At 39.8% G+C, this 25,081-nt stretch overlaps 1 protein-coding gene across 1 annotated transcript in view; it reads left to right on the forward strand.

Annotated features, from left to right (window-relative positions):
- ACACA (acetyl-CoA carboxylase alpha) overlaps positions 1-25,081 on the forward strand; it is a 231,897-nt gene that overhangs the window by 204,879 nt on the left and 1,937 nt on the right. Inside the window, exons 51-54 of the mRNA XM_018556784.1 lie at positions 1,596-1,708; positions 7,574-7,728; positions 7,828-7,998; positions 23,869-24,005. Of these exons, the coding sequence (XP_018412286.1) occupies positions 1,596-1,708; positions 7,574-7,728; positions 7,828-7,998; positions 23,869-24,005 (576 nt within the window). The remainder of the gene's footprint in view (positions 1-1,595; positions 1,709-7,573; positions 7,729-7,827; positions 7,999-23,868; positions 24,006-25,081) is intronic.

A 25,081-nucleotide genomic window follows, 5' to 3' on the forward strand; every position in this document is an offset into this window, starting at 1 on the left:
CACATAATAAAATACGTTTGCATCGTGTTTTTAAAAAAGTTTGTGTTTTATCATGAGGTAAACAGAACTCCAATGACAAGAGCTTGCTTGTTTTTCCCTGTGCCAATTTTATGTACAGAATATATACCAATAAAGGAAAAAAGTTTTCTCAAGTCTTACTTTTTTTTGAAAGGGTATTAATATATTACAGCCATTCCACAAAGCGGACGTACATTAGCATTTGTGCATCATTTGAAATTTAATTTTGTTTCTTCTCACACTTTATTAGCACCCATTACTTTTTAAGCTAGGTTCACACTTGCACTACACCGCACGACACCCGGGACGCGCGTCCCGGGATCGGGCGGTCCTGCAAAATGCAGACAGCGATTGCTGCACGGCACCATTGGGGTGACATCCGCGCGGCAATCGCAGAAAATACGATATACGAAAATCAATATACGACGTGCGGCTGTTTAGTGTTCGGAAGCACAGGCGGAATCGCGGCGGGAAACCGCACGATCAACCCGGTGCGACAGGTGCCATTGGAAAATGAACCTAGCCTCAGTGGGAGATCCCTTCATGTCAATCGCCACTATTTCAACTTCCTCTTCCTAAGAGCTATAAGGAGTAGGAAGTTGAAACAGTGGCGATTGACAATGATGGGGTCTCCTTCTAAAACGTAACATGGTGTAAATAAAGTGCGAGAAAATTTTAAAAGTAAAATTATTATTTTTTTGAAATGACTATAATTGGGATGATGCAAAAACGCTAATGTGTATCACGTTTGTGGAATGCCGATAAATTTATGTACAAAATCATATAAAGGCTTGGTTTGGCTGGACAACTCCAGCCAAAATGTTTTTTCTTTAGGTTTTGCCTAGCATGAAGTATGAAATCTCTCCAATGGGTGCACAGACAATAAGAAATTATTTTCTAAGGGCCTATTTACACCTTTCCATTCTGGTGCATTGCAAACATGTTTGTTTATTTGAATGGGCTGCCAACACACCACAAATGATTAAAATAGACCATATTTAGCAACGCAGCACACCATAATGTCCAGTAGTGCATTGCCATGTGCTGTAACACATGTCCGCTGGAGTGGCATTGAAAATGAATGGCACTTTAACACACTAATGTTTATGGTACATGAACATGTGTTGATATAACACGCTTGTTAAAGGAAACACAGAGGTGTGAATGGGTCCCAATTGTAGAGTGAGCAAGGATTAGAACCTCTGTCAAGTCATGTATTGCTGTCTATTCCAGTTGTGAAGACCTCACTTTGTGTGGTCACCAAGGCAATCTACAGGGACGCAGATGGTAATAAAAGCCTGACAGAGCATATGGCTTTTCTCCACTCTAAACAAAAGAGTGAGTTTTGGCTACAGTTGAGCTTTAAAGAGCTGGTGGTAAAACTAGACAGGTGAATAAAAACTGGTTATAACCAATAAGACCCCTTATTATTTTTCCATCTGAAAAGCTGTCTGTTTTGTCAGTTTCCTGCAACCATATCACTCAGCTAGCTTTAAGGAATTGAAAATATGCTTGTTAAAAACCTTTATTAGTATTTGAATATTATACATGAATATTATTCCAATTTGTGTTTGCAGAGGTGGTGTCCTGGAAGCAGAAGGAACTGTTGAAATAAAATTTAGAAGAAAGGATTTGGTAAAGACAATGCGCAGAGTCGATCCGGTTTACATTCACCTGGCTGAGAGATTAGGTACGTGTTCATTATTTAATACTATTTAAATGATGGCATTTGAGCAACCCTTTCTTTTAATAATGTTTACATAACCTGATGCCTGATATTAACTATTCAGCTTCTAAATAACACATTGGTGAAATCTGGTCATGTCTGCCGCTGGAGACCCAGCTACTCCCCTTACTGGGCATTGCCACATGCCTCTCACACAGCATAAAAAAGGTGTAAGTAGGCTATTGGTCACTGTCCACACAACACCTCTGGCTCCTGACTATTATGCATTACTGCTTTCTGCAGAGCAGTAGAAAGTCATTATGCAGAGGGGGTCATTTAGAGATGGAGATAAGGGTTTGGCTGTTTACTTTAGACAAAAATGTAAAATGTGCATTTGTTTAGTCTGCACATATTAAGGTAAAAAGGAGTGAATGGAGTAGATTATAAAGGCCGACGTCCCTATAAAAGGCAAAGGTTAACTTCATAAAACAGATTTACTTTTGTGTGTGTGCCTCTCATCCAAAGGCCTCCACCTTACTCTCCCAAGCAGCTCTATGTACCTCCAGTCAGTCCTAGGACCTTATGTTGAGGCCTACTGCTGGGTCCACAATTTCTGCGTAGAGCCTACATAGGACTAGGAAAGCTACCGACGCCCCCCCCACTCCTGACGCACGTAAACTGGGACTGGTGACTGCTTCTAACCCTGGATCAGTTCTAAAAAGAATATTTTGGAATAATTTGAAGTTAATTTTTTAATCTAATTCATCTTTTAAAAGGTTGTAGAACAGGCCTAAGATAAGTGCAGATATGGGCAATACTTCCAACATTACATGTTATAGCTCTTGCAGCTTTTGTTCCAGGTAACATACATTGTTTTGACTCACTTTTTGAGGTACCAGTGTTAGTTATTAAAGTCAGATGCTTATATATTTCTCATTCTATGGATTACAAAACACGTCTTTTTCTTCCCTTTAACTTTGTGTTTAATTTTTCCATAGTATGTTTTCACACTGCCAGTGTATGATTTCTGCAATTTGTCTACTTGTCTAATCCATTAATATTATAAAAATGAAAGGTGTTAAAATAGTTCAAACAATTAGGGTGCAGGCATCTATATTTGTATGATACAAGAAAAGAGTTACATGGTTGTATGCCAGGGATAGACCTCTTCTATAGATGATCAGAAATACTTACCAATTCATCTGTTTTCATACATTGTTCGTCTACTTATTCAGTACAGTTGAATGAAGGTAGAATTGTAGAATACAGGGTAATGCTTTTTTTCAGATTTTTCTTTCTGGCCAATTTAAAATTTGTCAAAGTTGGTCTTCTTCTGGATCGCTGCCCTTTGATATTTCACGCACTCCATTTGCCACAAACAAGCCGTGGGGTCGTGGTTCATGCTGACTTCAGCAGAAATGGGGAGAGCTCCATTTATCATAAGCTGCCTGCTGAATTTCTGTCATTAGCCAGGGGTTCACTGCCTCCTTTAACCCCTCAGACTCTATTACCCTAGCAGATTATCTTTATCAAAGTCACTGTGTGAGGATTTATATCTCCTATATTTATTGTTTATCTACTAGGGATTATTTGTGTTGCAGGGTAGGGAAAAGAAAACAGTGAAAAAACAAAATTATATTTAAAATTTTCTGTTTCAGTAAGTTTTTTTTGTTTGTATTTTAAACATAGTGCAAATCAATACATAAGTACAAAGTCGTAAAAAATGCAAATGCGAAAAGTGGTGAAATTCTTTAGAAATGTGCAATATCTAGCAAACACATATGCAGGATACAATATGTTACAGTACAGCATGACTAATGTATTCTGCAGTATAGAATTTTTGCTTGACAGAACTGCAAGTATTTTATATTTTAGCAATGATATTCATTACATTTTAGCCACTGGGGTAGACTGGAATGGAAATAACAACGTATTTGTTTATTTGTTAATGTTTTGCAATGTTTAAATGTTTTGGTTAAAATTATCAAGAGATCAAGATGTGTTTGTATTATGCATCATTATAGATCATCAGAACAAGACTGTCATGTTTCTTTCGTGTGTATTATTATTTTATACGCTCATGCTTTATTCTAGGTAACAAAGGGCTGAGCCTAATAAAAGAAAGCACAGGCCTTTAAAAAATGCTTCCTTTTCTACATAAATGGCCACAATCACTTGGTGAAGGTATTCTGTGTTCTCTTGGCCTCCGGCTGGCCATAGAGTGGCAGATATATGCTCTTACTTACATGATTTCTTCGGTTCCAGGACCTGCCATGATATTCCATCACTTACAGTGGTGCACGCTTGGTACTTTGATCCTTTCTGCTGTTACATAACAGTTTTGTATTTGTTAGACAAAAGGATAGGACCAACTAACAGTCACCTAACGGACTCCAAAATCTTCCTGCATGATAACTTGTGATCACTTGTCTTTGCATCTAGCAGTTCTGAAACAGGATGGCGGTATCAGACAGTGGTCTAAATATGGATAATTGCTCTACCTATGACCACCAGTAGCATGAGTGTGCACTCTTTGCACTGTCTTTGGTTCTACTCTTTGCTGTGAGATATTACCAATGAGCTTAAGTAGTACCTCTTTTTAGGCACCTTCACTGGAATACTGATTGGAGGTAGGTAGCAATATTCTTTAAAAATGGTGGTTCAACTGGGATTGAAGTGAAAATCAGTGCCTGTCCACAATGAGTGACCTTTATACCTGATAAATCATTCTTGTTTTACTGGCCCAGTGGCTTTGAGGGTGATAGTTATTATTAACAGCCTTTAGTATGAACCTTGGCTTACATCACTACTGCACGTCATGTGGACTACCATGACCTAGTGGTAATGGCCTAGTAAGTCCACCAAGGAAATAACATGTTTACCATCACTTCTCCAGTAATATATTCTTTTGGTTCATTGAGTAACACAGGAGTTCAGATACAGTCGAGTTATACTGCTGCCTTATGGAGAATTGGACACTGCGAAAGAGAAAATCTGTTAGTCATCCCCCCTTAAACCCCTCTTCTACCAAGCATGCCTCGGTTTTGTGCTAGCCATCTTTTCCCTGAAATTTTTTTACCTGGGATTCTTCTTCCGTCGACTTTAATCAACATTCTTTGCTACACCACTGTTTGAGCCAGTCTCTATATTGCAGTTATTTGGATCAGTCTTTCCTAAGCCTGATTTTGGAGTACTGTACCCAAACCCCGCTGGACTTGGCGTGTGGGGCTAGCCTTAACTGTTATCCTCGGGCACTGGGCTCTGCATTGTGATGTTTTTCAGGCCTAATTGTACTGATAAAAGTTAGCCATTTCCCACTACCGCTGGCTTTTTCTGTGGGAAGGATTCACTGAGAGGGACTGAGCGCTGATGTCACCTGCTAGGTGGAGTGCCACGAGCGCGTCATAGTCTGCAGAGTCTATGGGGTTGATTTACTAAAGGTTGTTCACTTTGCAAGGGAATCTGCACTTAGCAGGGGAAGTTTGCCCTTAGTTTAGTGAATGAGGGGAAGCTCTGCTGCTGACTTCTGTAAGTGGGGGAAGCTGATTGTGCATCCTAATGGGTAGTTGGGTAATTTGCCTCTCCAGCATTCAAGTGCAAAGAGTGTCCCTTTAAGCCTACAGGCTAATATCTTGCCTCTGGAGTCACCTTTTATTATATTTCCTGTGCTACTGAACAGAACAGTGCATATTTCCTGGTCTCGCTGGGCTTTTCCCACCATGCATCCCTTGCCCTGGTCCATATTTTATAATGGTCTCTGGAGCTGTGTCCCATCTGGATCCCCAATCCCTTCCTCAGGAAAATCCCCCATCGTTGGGATGCCAAAAACCCCTAATGGTACATGGTACACTTTAGTGTCCGTATTCCCCAGAGGGCCTTCCTTACCTACAAGGTCAAATAGGACAAGCTCTGGATTCTCAATGTCACTTGGACAGACCTGCTTCTTCTTGAAGCATTGGCCCTTGTGTTCAGTTCAGTGCCCTTTCCTAGCATTCCCATTATGAGATGCTCAGTTGACCTTCTTTGAGCCAGATTTATAGATTCTTGTAGTCAGCACCTTCCCAAAGGACTTAATATCTGCAATATCCAGCCAGATCAGGCATTTCTAACTTCCATCTGTGGAAGCTACCTGTCAGCCTAAGCCCTTGCCTAAAAGGTCCACACCCTCTGAACCCTTAGGTTTTTTGTCATCAGACAGGAAGTTCACCACTTCTCCATCATGGGAGTGTAAACTGTTGGGAGAGGCCTTCCTCTCTCCTGCTTTTTATCTTCCTCTCGGCAGTCATGAGCAGGGCAATGGTGACTAGGGTAGTTCCATTTCCTCATGCCTGGGGATTCTACTCCACCACATCGGGGGATCCAGCCTTGAACAAATTTCCTGGTCTAGATCCATTTGTCACCATTTAGGTGTTGCAGTGCCTTTGCCTACAGGAAAACGTGTGAGTCCCTCCTGCAACATGGCAAGTAGTCTGTTCCCTGAGCTGTATGATGCTGACAGTATTAGCATGCAGAGATCTTCACTAAAGGGCCCTGTGCCTTTCTGGTTTGTGAACAGGTGGAACACTCTGTTCCCTGTCTATTCCTCACTCCATGGCTGTTGATGTATCAATAGAGGGGGACCAGTTGCTTCTTAGACATGGATTGTGGTCAGGCTTAGACAGGCTCTGCAGAATTCTTCTGCCAGGCCCCAGTGTCACCTCTGTGTGTCAGAGAGGATGTTTTAGTTTTATCCTCCTTTCCTTCTTGTTGTTTCTATCTCACCTGTCTTTGACTGAGGTCTAACATCAATTCCTGACTACCCTTGGGGGGTGCCTCCCATACATCCTACCCCTTCAGTCACATTGACTTTGAGGAATCAAATGCTTGAGCTTGCTAGGAGTTACTTCACACCCCTTGTAGGTTAATATGTTTTGTTTATACCTTGAATTCCCTGGTATACTTTACTTAGCAAGATTGGTTGCTTGGCTAGGCTTTGGTCACCACTTGAGCCTAAGGGTTACAGTGTAAAGCTGCAGGCCTTTTCATATAGACCAGCTGGTCTTTCTCATCTGGACCTGTATTTTTGTCCTACATTGGGGACCTGTTCCTTCTGGGGGTTGCCTCAGTACTGTCTGTTGACTACATTAGGCTCTGAGGTTTTTTCTTCCCTATTTGAGAATTTGTTGCTTTTGCATGTTTGGATGGTTCTGGTTGCTCAGCTTCTTGATAGTTCAGTGTTCCCTTTTTTTCTCAAAGCATTCCCCTCTGGAAGTGACCTTTTCTATCCTGCTCTTGCGCATCAGGTTGATTTTCCGTGCCCCCTTTGGTTCCCTTGTTTAGTAGGGGACTTTTTCATCCAGTTTCAGATTTGTACATTGGCACTTCAAGCGGCTCCTGGGCTGCAGGAAGCCCACCAGTTCCCTTTTTGAGATCTGCTGGCAGTTGTTGCGGTGTTGCCCATTCCTCAGGCGGACTGCTTTTGATTGCTTTCTGATTGTTTCTGAATTCATGTGACCCTCAATGGACAAGAAAGAAAATAGGATTTTTGTACTTACTGTAAAATCATTTTCTTGGAGTCTATGGAGGGACACTTTCCCACTCCCCTGTGTTTCTGTTAATGCTCTTAACTACTTAACCACAAGACTGAGGCATGCTAGGTAAAGGAGGGGTTAGGGGTATGGATTACAAATTTTCTGTTTGCCAATGAACAATCTTCCTGTAGACGGCAGTATAATCCGGCTGTATGGGACTTCCTGTGTCCCTCAAAGGACTCAATGAAGAAGTATTTTATGGTAAGTACAAATAACTTTTTTCCTTTTTACATATTCTCTGCTACTTGTTTACAATTTGTTCTGTTATGACAGCTCAATATGTTCTTGCAGCTTATGTGTTAAATTTTTCAATTTTTAGGAACTCCAGAATTGAGTCCCGCTGATTGCAAGGAGTTGGAGAACAAACTTAAAGAAAGAGAAGAATTTCTGATCCCTATATACCATCAAGTTGCAGTGCAGTTTGCAGACCTACATGATACACCAGGCAGAATGCAGGAAAAGGGGGTTATAACTGTAAGCATGGCATTTAATCGTTTAAACATTACATCTATCACATTGTGTTAATCTTTATTTATCAGTTACTAATATTGTTTTATAATTTACTAAATGCAGGACATTCTAGAATGGAAGACGTCAAGGACATTTTTCTACTGGAGGCTCAGAAGGCTCCTTTTAGAAGATGTAGCAAAAAAGAAAATCCATGCTGCAAATCCTGAACTAACAGATGGACAAATCCAGGCTATGCTTAGGCGATGGTTCGTGGAAGTGGAGGGAACTGTCAAGGTAATGCCAACATATTGAACTGACATTACATTCTTAATTGGGAATTTACTAGCTGACTGCCTTTCCAGTTGTTGCCATTGTTGCCATTTATAATGCACTGATCAATTTCATTGTACTACAGTACCTTTCCCTCAAATGAAAAGTCCATTGACCCTAGCACAGTTCGACAGGCACACATGAGCCGGGGCCACATTAGGTGGAAGCCCATTATCCTAGAAGTATGTTTTTGGGTTGTGGGGTAAAACTGGAGCAGCAAGAAGATAACCATATTTTGTACTTTTCTGCAATATGTGCACATTTTCCCACTGACCTCCGACCAGCTGCCCCTGCAGGAATTTTACAAGCCTGATGATGTTGTCACAGAGAACAAAAGTGATTTCTCTCAGGAACATAGTAGAAGAAAGAAAAAATGTTGTAAGGTTTGAGTAGAGTTTGGTAACTGAACAGTTGTACACTTGTAGCAGAAATACTCTGCAGGCTCCATATCAACTAAACCAACTTTTTTGCTTCACTCCCCCTTTTACAATTCATTATTCCAGTCATAGCAGTCACTGAGTGGAATTTGTGTGCATGCATTGATACAATTTGACCACTGTGCATGCACAGCCAAATACAAAAGAAGAGTAATAGTCAAGCATACTATGACCAGTAGTAAAACATTGCTGTGTCGGCCAATTGTGCATATTCTGCTAAATGTTTGCTATCAGTTTTTGAACCCAGATTTTTCAGCAGACTGACTTCTTTAGGTTTATTGTACAGCCAGCGTTGGGTGGTTCAATCTGTCTGGTCTATGTTTTAGTGCAACAGTGATTTATATAAGAGAATGCAAAAGTATCATCCATGATGAATTACCATCTCTATACTCCTTTAGGATAGTCATGGTTGTGACTTTTATTCTATCCCTAAAACTGTAGGGAAAGAATAGCTTAAATGGGTCAGTAAAATCAATTAAACGTCTCTGATCATTTACTGTTGTGTGGAACACAGATATGAAACTTTCCCTTATCAAATCCCTAATCTGTCAAATTAGAGTTGCTGGAGGTCTTTTGCCACCCACACCCTTTGCCCTTGCTAGCCATCCATAAAAGTGAATTTATTTTTAATTTAGGAATATTTTATATGTCTCATTTTCTTTCTTTCATTTGTTCTTTTTCTCTGCTCTATCTGTGGACTGTGATGCAGTGTCGCAGGATATTTTGTCTATGAGCATATCAATTATGTTTATTTAAATAATTGATATACATATACACAAATGCAATTTTTGGGGGCTGTAAAGTGATGCATACTACACAGCTCCCTTTCTGCACTTCTCATATGCTACCACATCTCCTCTTTTACTCTAATCAGCAATTTCCAGTCCTATAGAGATTGTCATTATACAGAATTGGAACATAGGGATCATCTGAGGTTCCCATATGACAGAAAATTTAGCTGCTAGACATTTTTAGACATTTGACTATACACCTATACCTTACTCTGGGTGTTCAGTGTCAAGCAAAACGTTTGTGTTTTTAGAGCAAGTGGTCAATGAATGGCCTATATATGACTATGTCCAGCATTTTAGTCAATTAATATCCCCGTTGTGATAATTTAACAGTATTTCAGTGTAGGCTGTTTATGCTCTTTACGTGCAATAAAAAAAATCTTCACATTTGATTAACAATAAGTGCCATTTTTTTATTGGCACCTTTAAAGAATCTGAATGTATTTTCTTTAATAAGTGACTCAGCAATGTATGTCTAAAACCTCTCTTTATTCCTGCCCATACACCTTGTTCCTCAAATGTAAAAAAAAAAGTCTTCCAGTTAAAAGAAAACCGCTCACAATGGTCAATCTCAAACTAGCTGCTGGGCTTTTGCATCAATGATAGATGTGGCTGTAAGAGGGGGGGCAGACATGGCTGAAAGGGAATACATGAGCATTTATAGGCGATGCTTGCATGTGTTTAGGAGCTTGTGCCTTGTAAGCTAATACATTACACCAATCAAGGCAAGTTATCTTAAGCTACAATTAATCTGCTCCCTGGCATATGTTGATAGGAAAGCATCATGCTGTTTCTTAATTAAAAGCAAACGGATTAAAAATGATTAATAACAGTATTAAATATTCACCCAAACTAAAAGCTTTGGGATTCCTAGTTAAATCTTGTTTTGTGCAGGATTTTTACAGCAACCATATTTTTCCAAATATTTCTTTTTGTTTTTTTGTTGTTTTTTCTTTTTTTTTTTTATACAATCTGCTCATTCTAACTGCTTTAACATAAGATTTATTTTACTGTGTGATATGTTTGCATCACTGCATGCTCTGTTACCATACAGATAAGGAAAGATTCGCCCGTTTTTTTGGTAATGCAGTATTTACACATTTATCTATTTTCATGACATTCAGTGATAATGCATATTTTCAAATTCACATGAATAACTTACAATAAATCTAAATCTTCAATAATATGCTATTTCTTTACAAAAATCTTTCATCATTGATACTGAATGTTGACCTGGATCTGGATAAATGGGCCCTGTGGGACATCATGACTAAAATGGTAATTTGCATTTAAAAATTGACCCTGGCCTCTTGATCATTAATTAAATAGTTTAATTTACTTTTAATGAATATTTCAAATAACTCCAGACAATAGAAAAGCTTTGTGTGTTTATATATCTTTGTATGTTTGTGTGCCCCAATGACTGTTTCCCCAGCAGTGAGAAACACCAAAGTGTTCTCAATATTCTCCAAGTAACTGTAAATCTCAAAATCACATAAGAATATACATTTGAGAACTGCTTTACCTGCCAAAGGATTTGTCCTGAGATTCACCTAGCTCTGCCACATAGCAGAGTCCTGTTTGTCAGGGGACTGGACACTTTTGCTTATAGGTTTCCTCCCCACCACACCCTTTGACTAGACAGTAAAAGCAGTACACTTATATACTTATATCTCTCTCCCTCTGCTCTCTCCTCTTATCAGCATTCTTCTTGAATTCAAGCACACCTCATTGACCCATTGTGCTGCTTCTCCCTCCCCCTCTCTGAGTTCTGCTGTACTGTATGGTCAAATTTAGGTACTTTAATAAAAACGATGTATTAATGAGTACAAAGCTGCATATCTGCCTAAAGTTCAACTTTAAAGTGTAAATATAGTGTACAACGCAAAAATGTATGTGCGTTATTGCAGAAAATGGGCTGCAGAAACGCAACTCTTTTTGGTTTGTGAGTCTGTAGTAATATTTATGATACAGTGACAGCACCAGTATCCGTTAATATTATATTGTGAACTAATACTTTATTTTCTGCACTATCTTTGCCGAATATAGAGTAATTTTTTAACGACATGTATTTCTTTATCGTTTATTATGGGACAAATTTGAGACAAGATGGCTATACTGCTGCCTGCAGGAGATTGGACAATTGCAAAGCTTTTAGTCAGCCCGATCTAACTCCCATGCTCTAGTTTTATGCTAATGTCTTAGGGGAACTGATATCTTCTCGCAAACTCTTTCCAACTCTTTCAGTCAAGCTTCCTCACTTACAACAGAGTTGGAGAGCTCATTTACAGCAGTTTTCCTGATCTGCGGATTCTCGGCCATGGCTTGAAGGCACTATAGAGTGGCCCAAACGCTTGTATGTCACAGCCGGTAACGGCTGTTAAAAGAATTTTGCGTAATAAAAAAATCATGTACATGTACGTCCACCCGTGTATTTAAAATGGAGTTAAAGGAGAACTCCAGGCAGAGAAAAACGTAATCCTTAAAACTTTTTTTAACACTTTTCACAATTTTTTTAAACATTTTTTTTACACTTTTATTTAATTTATTTTGAATTATATCAAGCAGTCATTGTGAATTTATCTCACTTTGACTGCTTGATAATTTAATTAATTAGAGGGTTATTCACTAAGGAGCCGAAGGATCCGGCCGTAGCTTCGGCTCATCCTTCAGCTCACTTCAGCCGCCAGGTCCCCACTGGAAAAGCACCTTGTCCCTGTGCCGATGGGGACAAGGGCCTCTTTCTTTCCCACAAGCCCTGACCTGTTGGTTGTGGGGGTTTAATCAAGGGGCACCCAGATGCTGCCCCCCCCCCATGCCCCAAAACACAACATCCCCAGGTTAAAAATTGCGTGCGTCCGTGAAACGGCAACAAACTTCAGTACCCCAAAAAGTCTATACATGACGCATGTTTACGTGAATGGGCGCTTTTTTACATTTTAAACTTTTTTTTTACTTTAATTGCTATCACATAGGGGGCTTACAAGTCCCATAGAGCGGGGCGGAGATCGGTGAATGGAAGTTAACCGCTCTCTCCTCCTAGCTTCTCGACGGCATCCAACACGCGCAGAATCGCCAGACTGGAAGGCCCAATTACACAGTCTGTTTAATTGGGCCTGCTGTGCCTCTGACACAAGCCTTACATTTATGGCAGCGAAAGGGTTAAAGGACTTTTTGGTGTGGTCTGGGTGGATCCTGGAAAAGCACTCGCTCTTCGTCCCCCTTTCCTGCCAGGCCTGTGCTCAGATTAAGGGTCTGGTTGGGAAATTTAGGGTTTTTTCCCCCATTTTTGGGGGGGTGGAGTTCCCCTAAGGGGCCTGGTATGACTTTTGGGGGGAACCCCCACACACTTTTTTTAACTTATGGTCCCGCCTAAATTTCCTACCACGTCTAAAGGGTCTGGTATGGATCAGGAGGGGGACCCCACGCTGTTATTTTTTTTTTTTTTTACATTTTTATTTTATTCTGCTTGTTACCTTGGTGGTAGCGAGCAGAATAACCAAGCCTAATGCCGCTTGGCGGCATTCGGCTATTCACTCACTGCCGTTCAGCTACTATGAGAATGGCAGCGAGTGAACTGCCGGAGGTTCAGCTCAGCCAATCCAGATGTTGGATCAGCTGAGTCGAAGATGTTCTTCACTTCAGGTCACTTCAGGTCAGCCGAACATGCTGAGCGGTTAGTCACTCGGCTGCCTTCAGCTTCTTAGTGAATAACCCCCTTAATGTTTGTTTTTTTATTAGGTTGCTCCAAACTTAGGAACAACCAATAATTACCTTAGTGACACTAATCCATGACAGCATGTAGCTAAATGTTTCTGTTGCTGAAACTTTTGAAAAAAGCCGGTATACATCGGGATTTCTTAATTCCGGGCTTTACCAGCTGTCAAACAGTGACAGCAAGAGCAGTAAATACCGCCCTGCTCTCACTGTCAGACACCCGATCCCATTTTTATTTTGCTTTAGAGCAAAAAAAAAATGTTTGTTCACACTTCGTGCACAGGTCACAGCCAATAACCACTTGCTGACCGGGGTGTTTATACCCCCTTCCTGACCAGGCCATTTTTCAGTATTCAGCGCTGCGGTACTTTGACTGACATTTATTCCGTCTTGCAATGGTGTACTGAAATTAATTTTATCAATTTTTTGGAGACACATAGAGCTTTGTTTTGGTGGTATGTAATCACCACTGGGGTTTTTATTTTTTACTATATAACGAAAAAAGGACCGAAAATTTTGGGGAAAAAAACTGTTTCCTACATTATGTTATAAAACATTTATTATTACCCAATTTTTTGGTAAAATATAAAAGTCGGGGTCACGTCGGGTAAATTGACACCAAACATGTCAAACTTTAAAATTCTGTGCGCCCACAAAGTCGCAAAAAACTACCATGCCTAAAATTGGCCATAGGCGGCGCTTTAAAAGCTTTTACCGCTCATCAGTTTAGTGTTATCAGTGATTGATGGGCCTAGAATTATTGCTCTCACTGCGACAATCGCAGCGATATGTAACATCTGCGACGCAATCATTGTTTTTGCATGTAGGCGCGCCTGTATATACGTATTAACGTATATAAGCGCAGGGGCAGGGGACTTATTTTGTACACTTAACTTGATTGCTATCACATATGGGGCTAAAAATCCCTCAATGTGATAGCTAGAAAAAAATGACAGGTCCTCTTTATGGAGACATTAGGGGTCCTCAAGACCCCTAATGTCACCTAGGAACTGCCAAAGAAGCTGATGAAGCAGAGATCTGCTCCATCAGCTTCTTCTCTGGCTCCCAGCCAGAGAAATGACAGCTAAAGGCAGAAGTTATGGGAGGAAATGCTGATCTCTCCTCCTTCTCTCTCCGAGCAGCCGCTGTGCTGGTCCACTCGGTCCCAGGCACCACAGGGGGGACATCATTGCCCAGGATAACCGGCAGCAGCTAAGGAGGGGGGTAGCCACACCATACAAGGTCATACAAGCGATCGGCCGGCTATAAGCTATATACGGTTATAAGCTATAAGCGAATGCATTTAAGCGAACACATTTAAGCTATAAGCCGGCCGGCTACAAGCGATCGGCCGTCTATAGAGCCGGCCGAACGCTTGTATGAGACAGCCGGGAACGCCTGTTATCCTTCCCGGCAGTTTTCGGGGCGCGCGCGCAACAAGAAAAAAAAAAAGACGTGCATTTACGTGACCCCGCTGGGAAGGATCCGACGTCCGCCCGTAATTTTACGATGTAGAGTGTAGGGACCACCCATGCCTTATATCTGCAGTGCCATTTATAAACGGCACTGAAAAATACACGCCCACCATTTGTTAAAGGAAACTTGTAGTGAGAGAAATAAGGAGGTTGCCATTGCTAACCTCCTTCTGAAAGTACTAATGGCCTGGTTGTCTCTGGCCTCAATACTTAGAGAAAGTGATCTAAACCAAGCATACCAGTCAGAAATGTCAGTCCAAAGGCAGAATTACTAATCTGCATACTTGCCAAAAGTCAGTAACTAAGAAAGGCCCTTAATGTGCACATTTAGTAGCAGGAAAAATCATCAGTGGCAGTTGCATACCACAGGTTTGCTTTAGAGCAAAATAAAAATGTGCGTATATGTTAAGTATTTAAACAGATATGCGCAGTATAGCAGTTAGCCATTAGTGCAATTATGCACTGTAATAAGGTACAAAGAATAGCAGGTGTACAATGTTCAATGGTATGGTAACAACCATAAAACTCTGCAGTGAGCTGTAGACATAATATTCTTTGCCATCTTGGCAGTAGTTGATGAGAATAAAAACATATTTTGGATATAATAATTAAATGATCCATCCCTCACTTCTCCTTAAGAGAAGTGAAGGAATGAGAGCATAAGACAGTGGGAGAACAGGGAAAATGATCATAGCTAAGGGGGACACATAGGAGGTGGTAGGCCAAAGGTATAGGACAGAGGAAAGATGGATTGAACAGAGGTAGGGCAACCAGACTGGACAATGGGAGGTATGGCAGGGGAGTAGACAAGAGGGATAATGGGAGAAAGAGTCAACTGTAAAGTGAACAGCTGCTTTACCATATTGGATCAGTTTTTATACACAATGATGTATTTCAGTGCACTTTATCAGCTGGACATCTAATATTTATTTTCCTGTGTTTAAGAACTAAATGTAGGGCACATTTAACACACAGCACACATATAACACATACAACACATAATACACACACATACAACATATAACAAACACAGCACAGCACACATGCAGCACATAACAAACACAGCACACATCACACACACGCAGTACACATACAACACCGCATCGGTGCTCCCCCCCAGTTGTTATGCCACTGTCGTGCATGCCTGCTTACACACGCTCCTCAGTCTGTACAGAAAGTGCAAGTGTGCGGGGCAAGTCCAGGAGTGGTGTGGGCGTGTCTTGCGGCAACCCCGCCACCTTGATGTCAGATTAAGAGAACACAGCTGGGTGAGGCTGAGAGGAGCTGCAAACAGCCCAATTAATCAACTGTCCAACTAATCGATGATAAAAATCGGTGACAACAATTTTCATTATCGATTGCTATCAACTTAGTCGATTAGTTGTTGCAGCGCTAATCATCTCTGTCTAAAGTTCAGGCAAATGACTATTTATTAGGCTGGCGTCTGTAGGAGGCATTACACTTGATCATTCAAGCATCTTTATATTTCTGATGCAGGATCAATTGATTGTGCAGCATGTTCTTGTTGACGTTACAAAAATTACACGTAAAGTCAGTGCAAAATGCCACAAGTATATAACATGTTAAAAAATATATTTTTTTTGCCATGTCCTAATTGTTCACATTAGGGATGCACCGAAATTTGCCCGCTGAAACATATTGGCTGAAACTGGCACTTTAGGCAAAACACCGAAAGTGGTATCTTTCAGGCCAAAATTGAAGTGCATCCTTAGTTTTCTGCCCGCTGCTCTGTGTCCCCTCTGACACAGTGCAGCGTCCAGCATGGAGAAGACAAACTGTCAGGAGACAAGTGGAGCGGGGAGGAGAGCACTGTATGCATGTCACAGAAGGCTGAGCTCTCTTCCCGCACCACCCCTCCCAGCCTCCTGTAACAGATCAGGCAGGCCGAGCCGGCGGTGAGAGGGAGAAGTTCGCTGTCAAATGAGACCGAGCTCTCCTCCCTGACCGCCCGCTTAGCCTCCTGTGACAGCTGCAAGAGTCAAGATGGAGAGCGGAGACAAACATTCATCTATCAGTGATCGCTGAATGTTTGTAAATAGCTGGACACAGTACGAGTTATTATGTACCAGTTATGAATGAATAGGAAGTGCTCTACATCACTTCCTATTCATTCATGATTGTGTACATAGTAACTCATATTTGTGAATAGGCAACCTTGGCTTATGCATGTTTTCATCATATGCATAGTTTGAATGGCCTAGGTTTGATAGAGGTTTACTTTAAAGTAGAACTGTAACCAGACTATGGACATTCAAATATTTATATATTAAAAGCAGCAAATGGACTTGAAAACAAGCCATTGCTTACTTCCGTAGCTCCATCCAATGTGGAGTAATCAATCTTCAAAATGGACAGTAGAGTTTTCTCTGTGTAACTCAGCCCCCCCTGCCAGCAGTAAGTTGGTGGCCTTACCAGCCTTCTAACTTCCAGTGTAAACATAGAGCAGGTGCACGGGGTGAGGGAAGAGAGAAAAGTGCTGGAACTTAACTGGTAGAACTTTACTTCTTCTATAGTGAAGTTTGTAGTTTAATTGCTTCACAGTGGCTGTAGCTATAGAGGTAAGGGTGGGCTTACTTTAAAGCTTAGATACTGCTTGTTAAGAATATTTAAATGGTCAGAGCCTGGTCACAGTTCTGCTTAATGCCTGTCTATAAAATATAGCTGTGGAAGGAGTCTTCATGTTATGAAGTATGCAGGATAAAGAGATAACTAATTCCCACTGGGTAATGTTGTCTTCATATCTGGAATTTTACTGCATGGATATCCTTTCCTAGTTTACAGAATAAATGCAGAGAAGTTGCATAATGTATCTGGAAGATATAACATTTTTGCTCAGATTCTCTGTTGAGCAAAGCATGTTTGATTCTTTAACAGCGAACTGTGTCCTGTTTTATATCACATAGGATAATGTATGCAAAGCTCCCCAGGCTGCACTTTTCTGCATTACAATAGCTTTATGATGTAGTTAATCATAGCGGCTCACTATGGAATTGTATTATTTGAATGGTAAAGCATCACATGCAAATCTTCACGCAAATATTTTCTTAGCCGAGGTGGATTTGCTAGCTGTTATAAACATTGGATTCCTTTGGTATTAATAAAATGAATAAACTCCATAAGAGATAAGGATTTGTTTTTTTATTTGCTGTTCAAAATTTCATAGGAAGTTAGCAGTGTGAAGAACTGAAGACAAGAGACAAACTGTCAGGAGACAAGTGGAGCGGGGAGGAGAGCACTGTATGCATGTCACAGAAGGCTGAGCTCTCTTCCCGCACCACCCCTCCCAGCCTCCTGTAACAGATCAGGCAGGCCGAGCCGGCGGTGAGAGGGAGAAGTTCGCTGTCAAATGAGACCGAGCTCTCCTCCCTGACCGCCCGCTTAGCCTCCTGTGACAGCTGCAAGAGTCAAGATGGAGAGCGGAGACAAACATTCATCTATCAGTGATCGCTGAATGTTTGTAAATAGCTGGACACAGTACGAGTTATTATGTACCAGTTATGAATGAATAGGAAGTGCTCTACATCACTTCCTATTCATTCATGATTGTGTACATAGTAACTCATATTTGTGAATAGGCAACCTTGGCTTATGCATGTTTTCATCATATGCATAGTTTGAATGGCCTAGGTTTGATAGAGGTTTACTTTAAAGTAGAACTGTAACCAGACTATGGACATTCAAATATTTATATATTAAAAGCAGCAAATGGACTTGAAAACAAGCCATTGCTTACTTCCGTAGCTCCATCCAATGTGGAGTAATCAATCTTCAAAATTGACAGTAGAGTTTTCTCTGTGTAACTCAGCCCCCCCTGCCAGCAGTAAGTTGGTGGCCTTACCAGCCTTCTAACTTCCAGTGTAAACATAGAGCAGGTGCACGGGGTGAGGGAAGAGAGAAAAGTGCTGGAACTTAACTGGTAGAACTTTACTTCTTCTATAGTGAAGTTTGTAGTTTAATTGCTTCACAGTGGCTGTAGCTATAGAGGTAAGGGTGGGCTTACTTTAAAGCTTAGATACTGCTTGTTAAGAATATTTAAATGGTCAGAGCCTGGTCACAGTTCTGCTTAATGCCTGTCTATAAAATATAGCTGTGGAAGGAGTCTTCATGTTATGAAGTATGCAGGATAAAGAGATAACTAATTCCCACTGGGTAATGTTGTCTTCATATCTGGAATTTTACTGCATGGATATCCTTTCCTAGTTTACAGAATAAATGCAGAGAAGTTGCATAATGTATCTGGAAGATATAACATTTTTGCTCAGATTCTCTGTTGAGCAAAGCATGTTTGATTCTTTAACAGCGAACTGTGTCCTGTTTTATATCACATAGGATAATGTATGCAAAGCTCCCCAGGCTGCACTTTTCTGCATTACAATAGCTTTATGATGTAGTTAATCATAGCGGCTCACTATGGAATTGTATTATTTGAATGGTAAAGCATCACATGCAAATCTTCACGCAAATATTTTCTTAGCCGAGGTGGATTTGCTAGCTGTTATAAACATTGGATTCCTTTGGTATTAATAAAATGAATAAACTCCATAAGAGATAAGGATTTGTTTTTTTATTTGCTGTTCAAAATTTCATAGGAAGTTAGCAGTGTGAAGAACTGAAGACAAGCCTTTTTCTAAGTCTTTTAGCAAACTTGGAATATTATGAAAAAAATAATATATTTATATATCTATATATATAATATATTATTTTTTTCATAAATATATATAGATATATATAGATATATATCTATATCTATATTTGTTTTTAGACATGGGTCATTGAATGTAACGTACATTATTGTAGTCGTACTGCAGCCTCTGACTTTCATATGTACACCAACTATCAAACATTTAGAAGAAAAGCAACTGTCAAAGGGTCAGGTGATTACTCATCAGCTGTCACTGCGACCTGGTTGATTTAATTGGTGATAATACTTAGAAGATTTTAGAGACTTACATAAAACCTGTGTTTTGCCTATTCTAGGGCAAAGCAACAGGCTCATTTTAATAGTGTCCCTTTTCTTCACTCCCCACCCCTCTGAAGGGAAGCATGTGACTTCCTCCTGCATGACCACGTTGGGGATTTGAGTTTTGCCACTCAGACCCCCAGAAATGGCAGATGGTAGTGCTAGGCCTGGTAGATAAGTGTTTGCTGCACTCTCTTTAGTGGCTCACAATAACCTTACACTGACCAAACCATTTATTTTAACCTACAGGAAGGTGCTCAGCCCACCTTGAGAGTGTACACAGAGTTTGAATATGTGAACACTGCATCCCTGGACGGTTGTTAGGTATGGGGCAGAAAAAGATTTATTAAGCAGCTATAAGAAAAATTAAAAGCGAGACATTTGGAGTGGAATCTGCTACTTCCCATTGCCAACCCATATAGTTTTGTTTGTATTTACCATGGCCACTGTTATTACAGATGGGGACACTAAGCCAACAATATATTTCGGAAATTTTGGGTGAGAAAAGCATTAAGGGCTACTTCACACCAGCCCCGTTGGGTTCCTTTGGGCAGTGTTGTCCAAGGCAAAGAGCCTTACTTTGTATAGGACCTGTTCACACAAATGCAGTGCATACATTTATGCTGCATTACAACATGCAACAACACGCCACTTTGTGCTGCCTTGTGTAGAGTTCAATATAGTGAATGAAATGAACTTTAGAAAAGAAAAAAGAAAAAAAAGAAACAGTGCACATTTAATATAGACAAAAATGAACTGTGTAAAAAAAAATCTATTGTGGTAGGGGTCCCAAAACAGGTGCATCACTGCTTAAAGGGGGAAAAAGAGTTTCCATTTTTTTTATTTTAGGAGAGTCAAGCTACAACAATGTCCCTTCTCAGAAACAGAAATGATTTCCATAATCTTACAAGCACACACTGCTTTAAAGCATAGTGGGAAGGCGCATGAGCTAATGTAGTATAATTAACAAATAGAATAGGGGTTTTAGTTTGCATGGTCCGTCGTCTCCCGCAGTGCTTAGATTTACTAAGAAAGGCTGACAATGATACTACACGCTAAACTCGGCATTGCTGAGATTTTGTTTTAGCCATACCAGAGAAAAATGTTGCCTTTAACACACGAACCCTGTGTTTAATTACCCAAGCAAAATTGCATAAATATGAATGAGCACTAATGGTAGTAACTTGGCTTTGTGGAAGGCAAAACAAACTGATTTCTAAATGATATGTAAAGAAAATGAGGAGTGAGAGCAGCTATTAGGTTTTAAACACTCTTAAATGATAATGTGGTCATCCATCCGTCAAGATGGAAAGTTGGAAACTGAGGGCTAACTACCCCAAATGCCTTGCACCTAGATCCAAATTAGTTAGGAGTTTTTATCTAGGTAAGATACGCAGGTTGCAGTAAAATAATTCTACAGTTCCATGGCTAGCAGATCTCCTATTCCAGATATGTATTTTAGCAAATCAATTTGGCATGTAGTTTGGAAACAAAATGTGTGATTTCAAATAACTGATGAATTATACATTTTCATTACAGTAATATGTGATTACAAAAAAATTGTTTAATCCACTGTAGATTAAACGTTCCACATCGTACATCCCAGTATTGTGAAAGTAAACATTCATCTTTAAAGTAGACCATTCCAAGTGAAATATGGGGACTGCCATTTAAGCATAAATGTTAGCATGCCTGGCTATCATGCTAACCCTCTGCCATCACTACTTTCACTTAGAACAGCAATTCCCACAATACAACAGGATAAATGCAACAAATTCCCCTGGCTCCAGTGGATTTTTCCAGAGCCTGTGAATGCATAAAGGGACACACGTCTTAGATTTTTCACTGTCTTCACACAAATGTTATTGTGGTAACATAACCGAAAAGGAGATCTTCCTGAAAGCTGATGCAAAAGACATCAGTGCTATAGCAATCAGTCCAGGTTTCTCATTTTCTGAAGTACTCCAGAAAATGTGCACATTTCCATTGATTTGCCTTTTACCGCATTTTTCTCTCATGCCTCATATTTTATACTGATAGGCCAAAGGTTCAACAGGCCATGTCCATCTACTTTATTGACAAACATTCATGTAGAAGCTTTATGTAAGCCCTTCAAGTGAAATATTTTTTTCCTTTGTGAAAAATATACACACACACACACACACACACACACACACACAGCCTCCTTGTTGATCAGACCCTGTTTAGAACCGATTTATTATTTTAGGACAAGGTGCTTAAAGCTGTATCTTAATGCTATTTGGAAGCTGTCTGTTTCAGCTTCCAAAGGATTCGTGTTTCTGTCTTAAGATTTAGCCGGCCTTACTGGTGATCAGACTTTTTCAAAGCTGCAGTTAAAGTGACACTAAACTCAGGAGTTAAATCTTAAAAATGCATTCAAATATCCTAACAAAAGTAGCCACCCTCCAGAAGGAAGGACAGTGTCGGTACCAATTCAGAGATGATTTGAAGATCTACAGCTGAGTGATACACAAATAAGATACATTTTTGTTAATAGTGTACTTGAATGCATTTTAGAAATTTAACCCCTGAGTTTAGTGTCACTTTAAGCAATAATGGTGGGATCCCCTTCAGGCTCTCAGCCTGCAATGAAAGAGTTACTGACTGCAGAAGTTCATCAATCTTCTCATGTTGCTCTCTCCTCCTATCAGTGTGTTTCTTGTCAACACATGTGCACGCTCTTGGCGCTTCACCTTACTCTCCCATGCTGTGGTACAGGGGATTACAAGATACCAAGTCAAATTTAGATGTTTACACAAACTGCATATAACGATAAATATAATTATTCTGTATACCCACATTCATTTTTAATTGTTTACATCATACTGAAGTTAGGCTTCCAGCTCTTGCAAATGCAACTCACACCTTTTGCCACATTAATATTCTCACGACATGTTTTATTTAACAGATGAACCAGAAATCAGTTTTAACTTTCAGGTCTATACTAAACTGCTAAAAGACAAAATGAGATTGCTTGCCTTGGGTAACAGTACTTTGTATTATAACGTTGATTTTGTAATTTCCTCCAACCATAAAACAGAATATGCTGGTGCTATGTACACACACATAAACAGTAAAAACTGCCACTAACAATAATCCAGAACCATTAGCGATATCATGTGTAACCCTTTAAGGATCTGAGCTAGGTGTCTAGGCACACTTCACAATTTATCACAAATGACACACTTCACATTCCTTTGCAATAATGTTAAATGTCCTGAAAAAAAAAAAAAGCAATAGGACCTGCAAGGAAAAGGAACACCCCTAACACAGGATATCAGGGACAGTGCTCAAGTGACCAGCTGATACTGAAGGAAACTAAAAATATTAAACATCAAAGAGCAGCATTCATTGTGATTTCACCAGCATTTGTAAAAGCTTAAAAAAGTTTGATTTTAATATTACTTTCACTGAAAATCTTCTCAATACCAGTAAGCTATTTTTTTTTTTAACCACTGCACTACCATAGGATCTGTCCCTGATCCTTTACATCTCCAGGAAGGTATCTCAAAATGATCATTTGCCTGTGATCATTTTACTGGTCAGTATAAGACAGTGCACCCCAAAGTCAAATATCTATACGGGCTTGTTTACACCATCCCTAGTCCGGTGCATTTATTTATGTGCACCAGAGATGCATACACAGTCATTCCAATGGTTTTAAATGTGGCTAGTTCACATCACTGCATTCAGTTCCAGAGCTTTTAAAAAAAAAAAGTAAAGAGCTTGCTTTTTTGCACACTGGAACGTGCAAAAACACATCAGAATGGACGGAAATGTGCTTAAACCCAAGCAAAATCAATGTAAAAGGGAAATGCACCAGAATGCATAAGACTTTTTTTAAAAACGTGCATAAACGCGTATGTGAAAATGCATTCAGAACTGGTCTGGAGATGGCGTGAACAAGCCCTAAAGCCAGGAGTGCTGTGTTCTAAATATTTCCAAGTTAAATTTATATAGGAAAGGAGCAGAAACAAGATGACAATGACTTGCTAACTCTCTTTCTGCAGATTGTACTTTGCATTTTTAACACTGCTAGGAACCTAATGACAACATCACTGATTACACGTTTGCTCTATATACAGTGTGTGTGTTTGTATGTGTATATATGTATATACTGTGTGTGTGTGTGTGTGTGTATACATATATATGTATTTGGAGTAATAATGTTTTTACTTTAATGCATTAAAATGCAGAGGCTTATGTTAGAGAATTCAGCACTGGGATTCGTTACTTTTTTTCTGTTTGTTTTTGTAACGATAAAACGAGAGAATAACAAAATACATGTTCTAAGATTGCTAGGTGAAAATGCTTTTATGTTTACTAACATGATTTTACAATATCGGAAATGAAAGATTCATGTACTAAATGCCTTCCAACTGAAAAGAACATATACAATCTTCCACTTCCAGGCATACTTGTGGGACAATAATAAGGATGTCGTTGAATGGCTGGAGAAGCAGCTGATGGAGGAGGAGGGAGTCCGCTCAGTGGTTGATGAAAACATCAAGTACATTTCCAGAGACTATATCCTTAAACAAATCCGCAGGTAATGTTAATGGAATGTATTAATTAGAAAGGTACAGAATTCATTCTTTTCAGTATTGTGGTATGCCCAAAAAGAGTTGCTGGAAATAGATAAAGGTTGACAGCACTATAGTCCAGTCAAATCTGTTGTCACTTTTCTTTTCAATTGTAACACAATACATATGATACATATAAGTAAGATGCCTATATTACAAAATATTTTCTTCATGTGTATAATGTATCACTTAGATTCTCATAGTTTAAACTATAGGTGACACAAAGTGAAAAAAGTAGCTATGAATGTTGCAGCAGTAGAATGATTGTCATTGTACTTGAAGCTGGAGCTTAAAGTGACACTAAACTCAGGAGTTCAATCTTAAAAATGCATCCAAGTACCTTAACTATTAGCAACAATGTATCTTATTTGTGTATCACCCAGGTGTAGAGCCTCAAATCATCTCTGAATTGGTGCTGCCACTGTCCTTCCTTCTGGAGGGTGGCTACTTGACAACACACACAGGGACCATGGGGAACAAAAGTAGTCACCCTCCCGAAGTAAGGACAGTGTCAGTATGAATGCAGAGATGATTTGAGGATCTACAGCCGAGTGATATACAAATAAGGTACAGCATTGTTAATAGTTAAGCTACTTCAATGCATTTTGAGAAAATAAATATTTTTCAGGTTAGTTACATATGTTGCAAGCATTATAGCAATTTGTATTGCAGACTGTTACCTGCTGCTGTCCTGGTAAAACCTGCACATTCATTGCAGTCACTTCCTAAGTGCTAAGTGGGAGGATCTGCCTGCCTTACCATCTTGTCTTGATTTGTATTGTAACTGTAATGTCTTCCTTATATTGTAAAGCGCTGCGCAAACTGTTGGCGCTATATAAATCCTGTATAATAATAATAATAATTAATGCCAGCGTTGGAACAAAGGAAAAACTGTTGACAAAAGCAGTGACTGATTTAGATTTCTGTGGATGTTTTGTACTCTGTTCATGTACAGAATCCCCTGAAATGCAATTTGTACCATAGTTACAGCAAAGCAACTTTTAAAATGTTTGTCGAATTTTAGAAAATCAGGTGGCTGTGG

This window comes from Nanorana parkeri, unplaced genomic scaffold (genome assembly GCF_000935625.1).
Source record: "Nanorana parkeri isolate BGI_ZX_2015 unplaced genomic scaffold, ASM93562v1 scaffold252, whole genome shotgun sequence".
NCBI lineage: Eukaryota > Metazoa > Chordata > Amphibia > Anura > Dicroglossidae > Nanorana > Nanorana parkeri.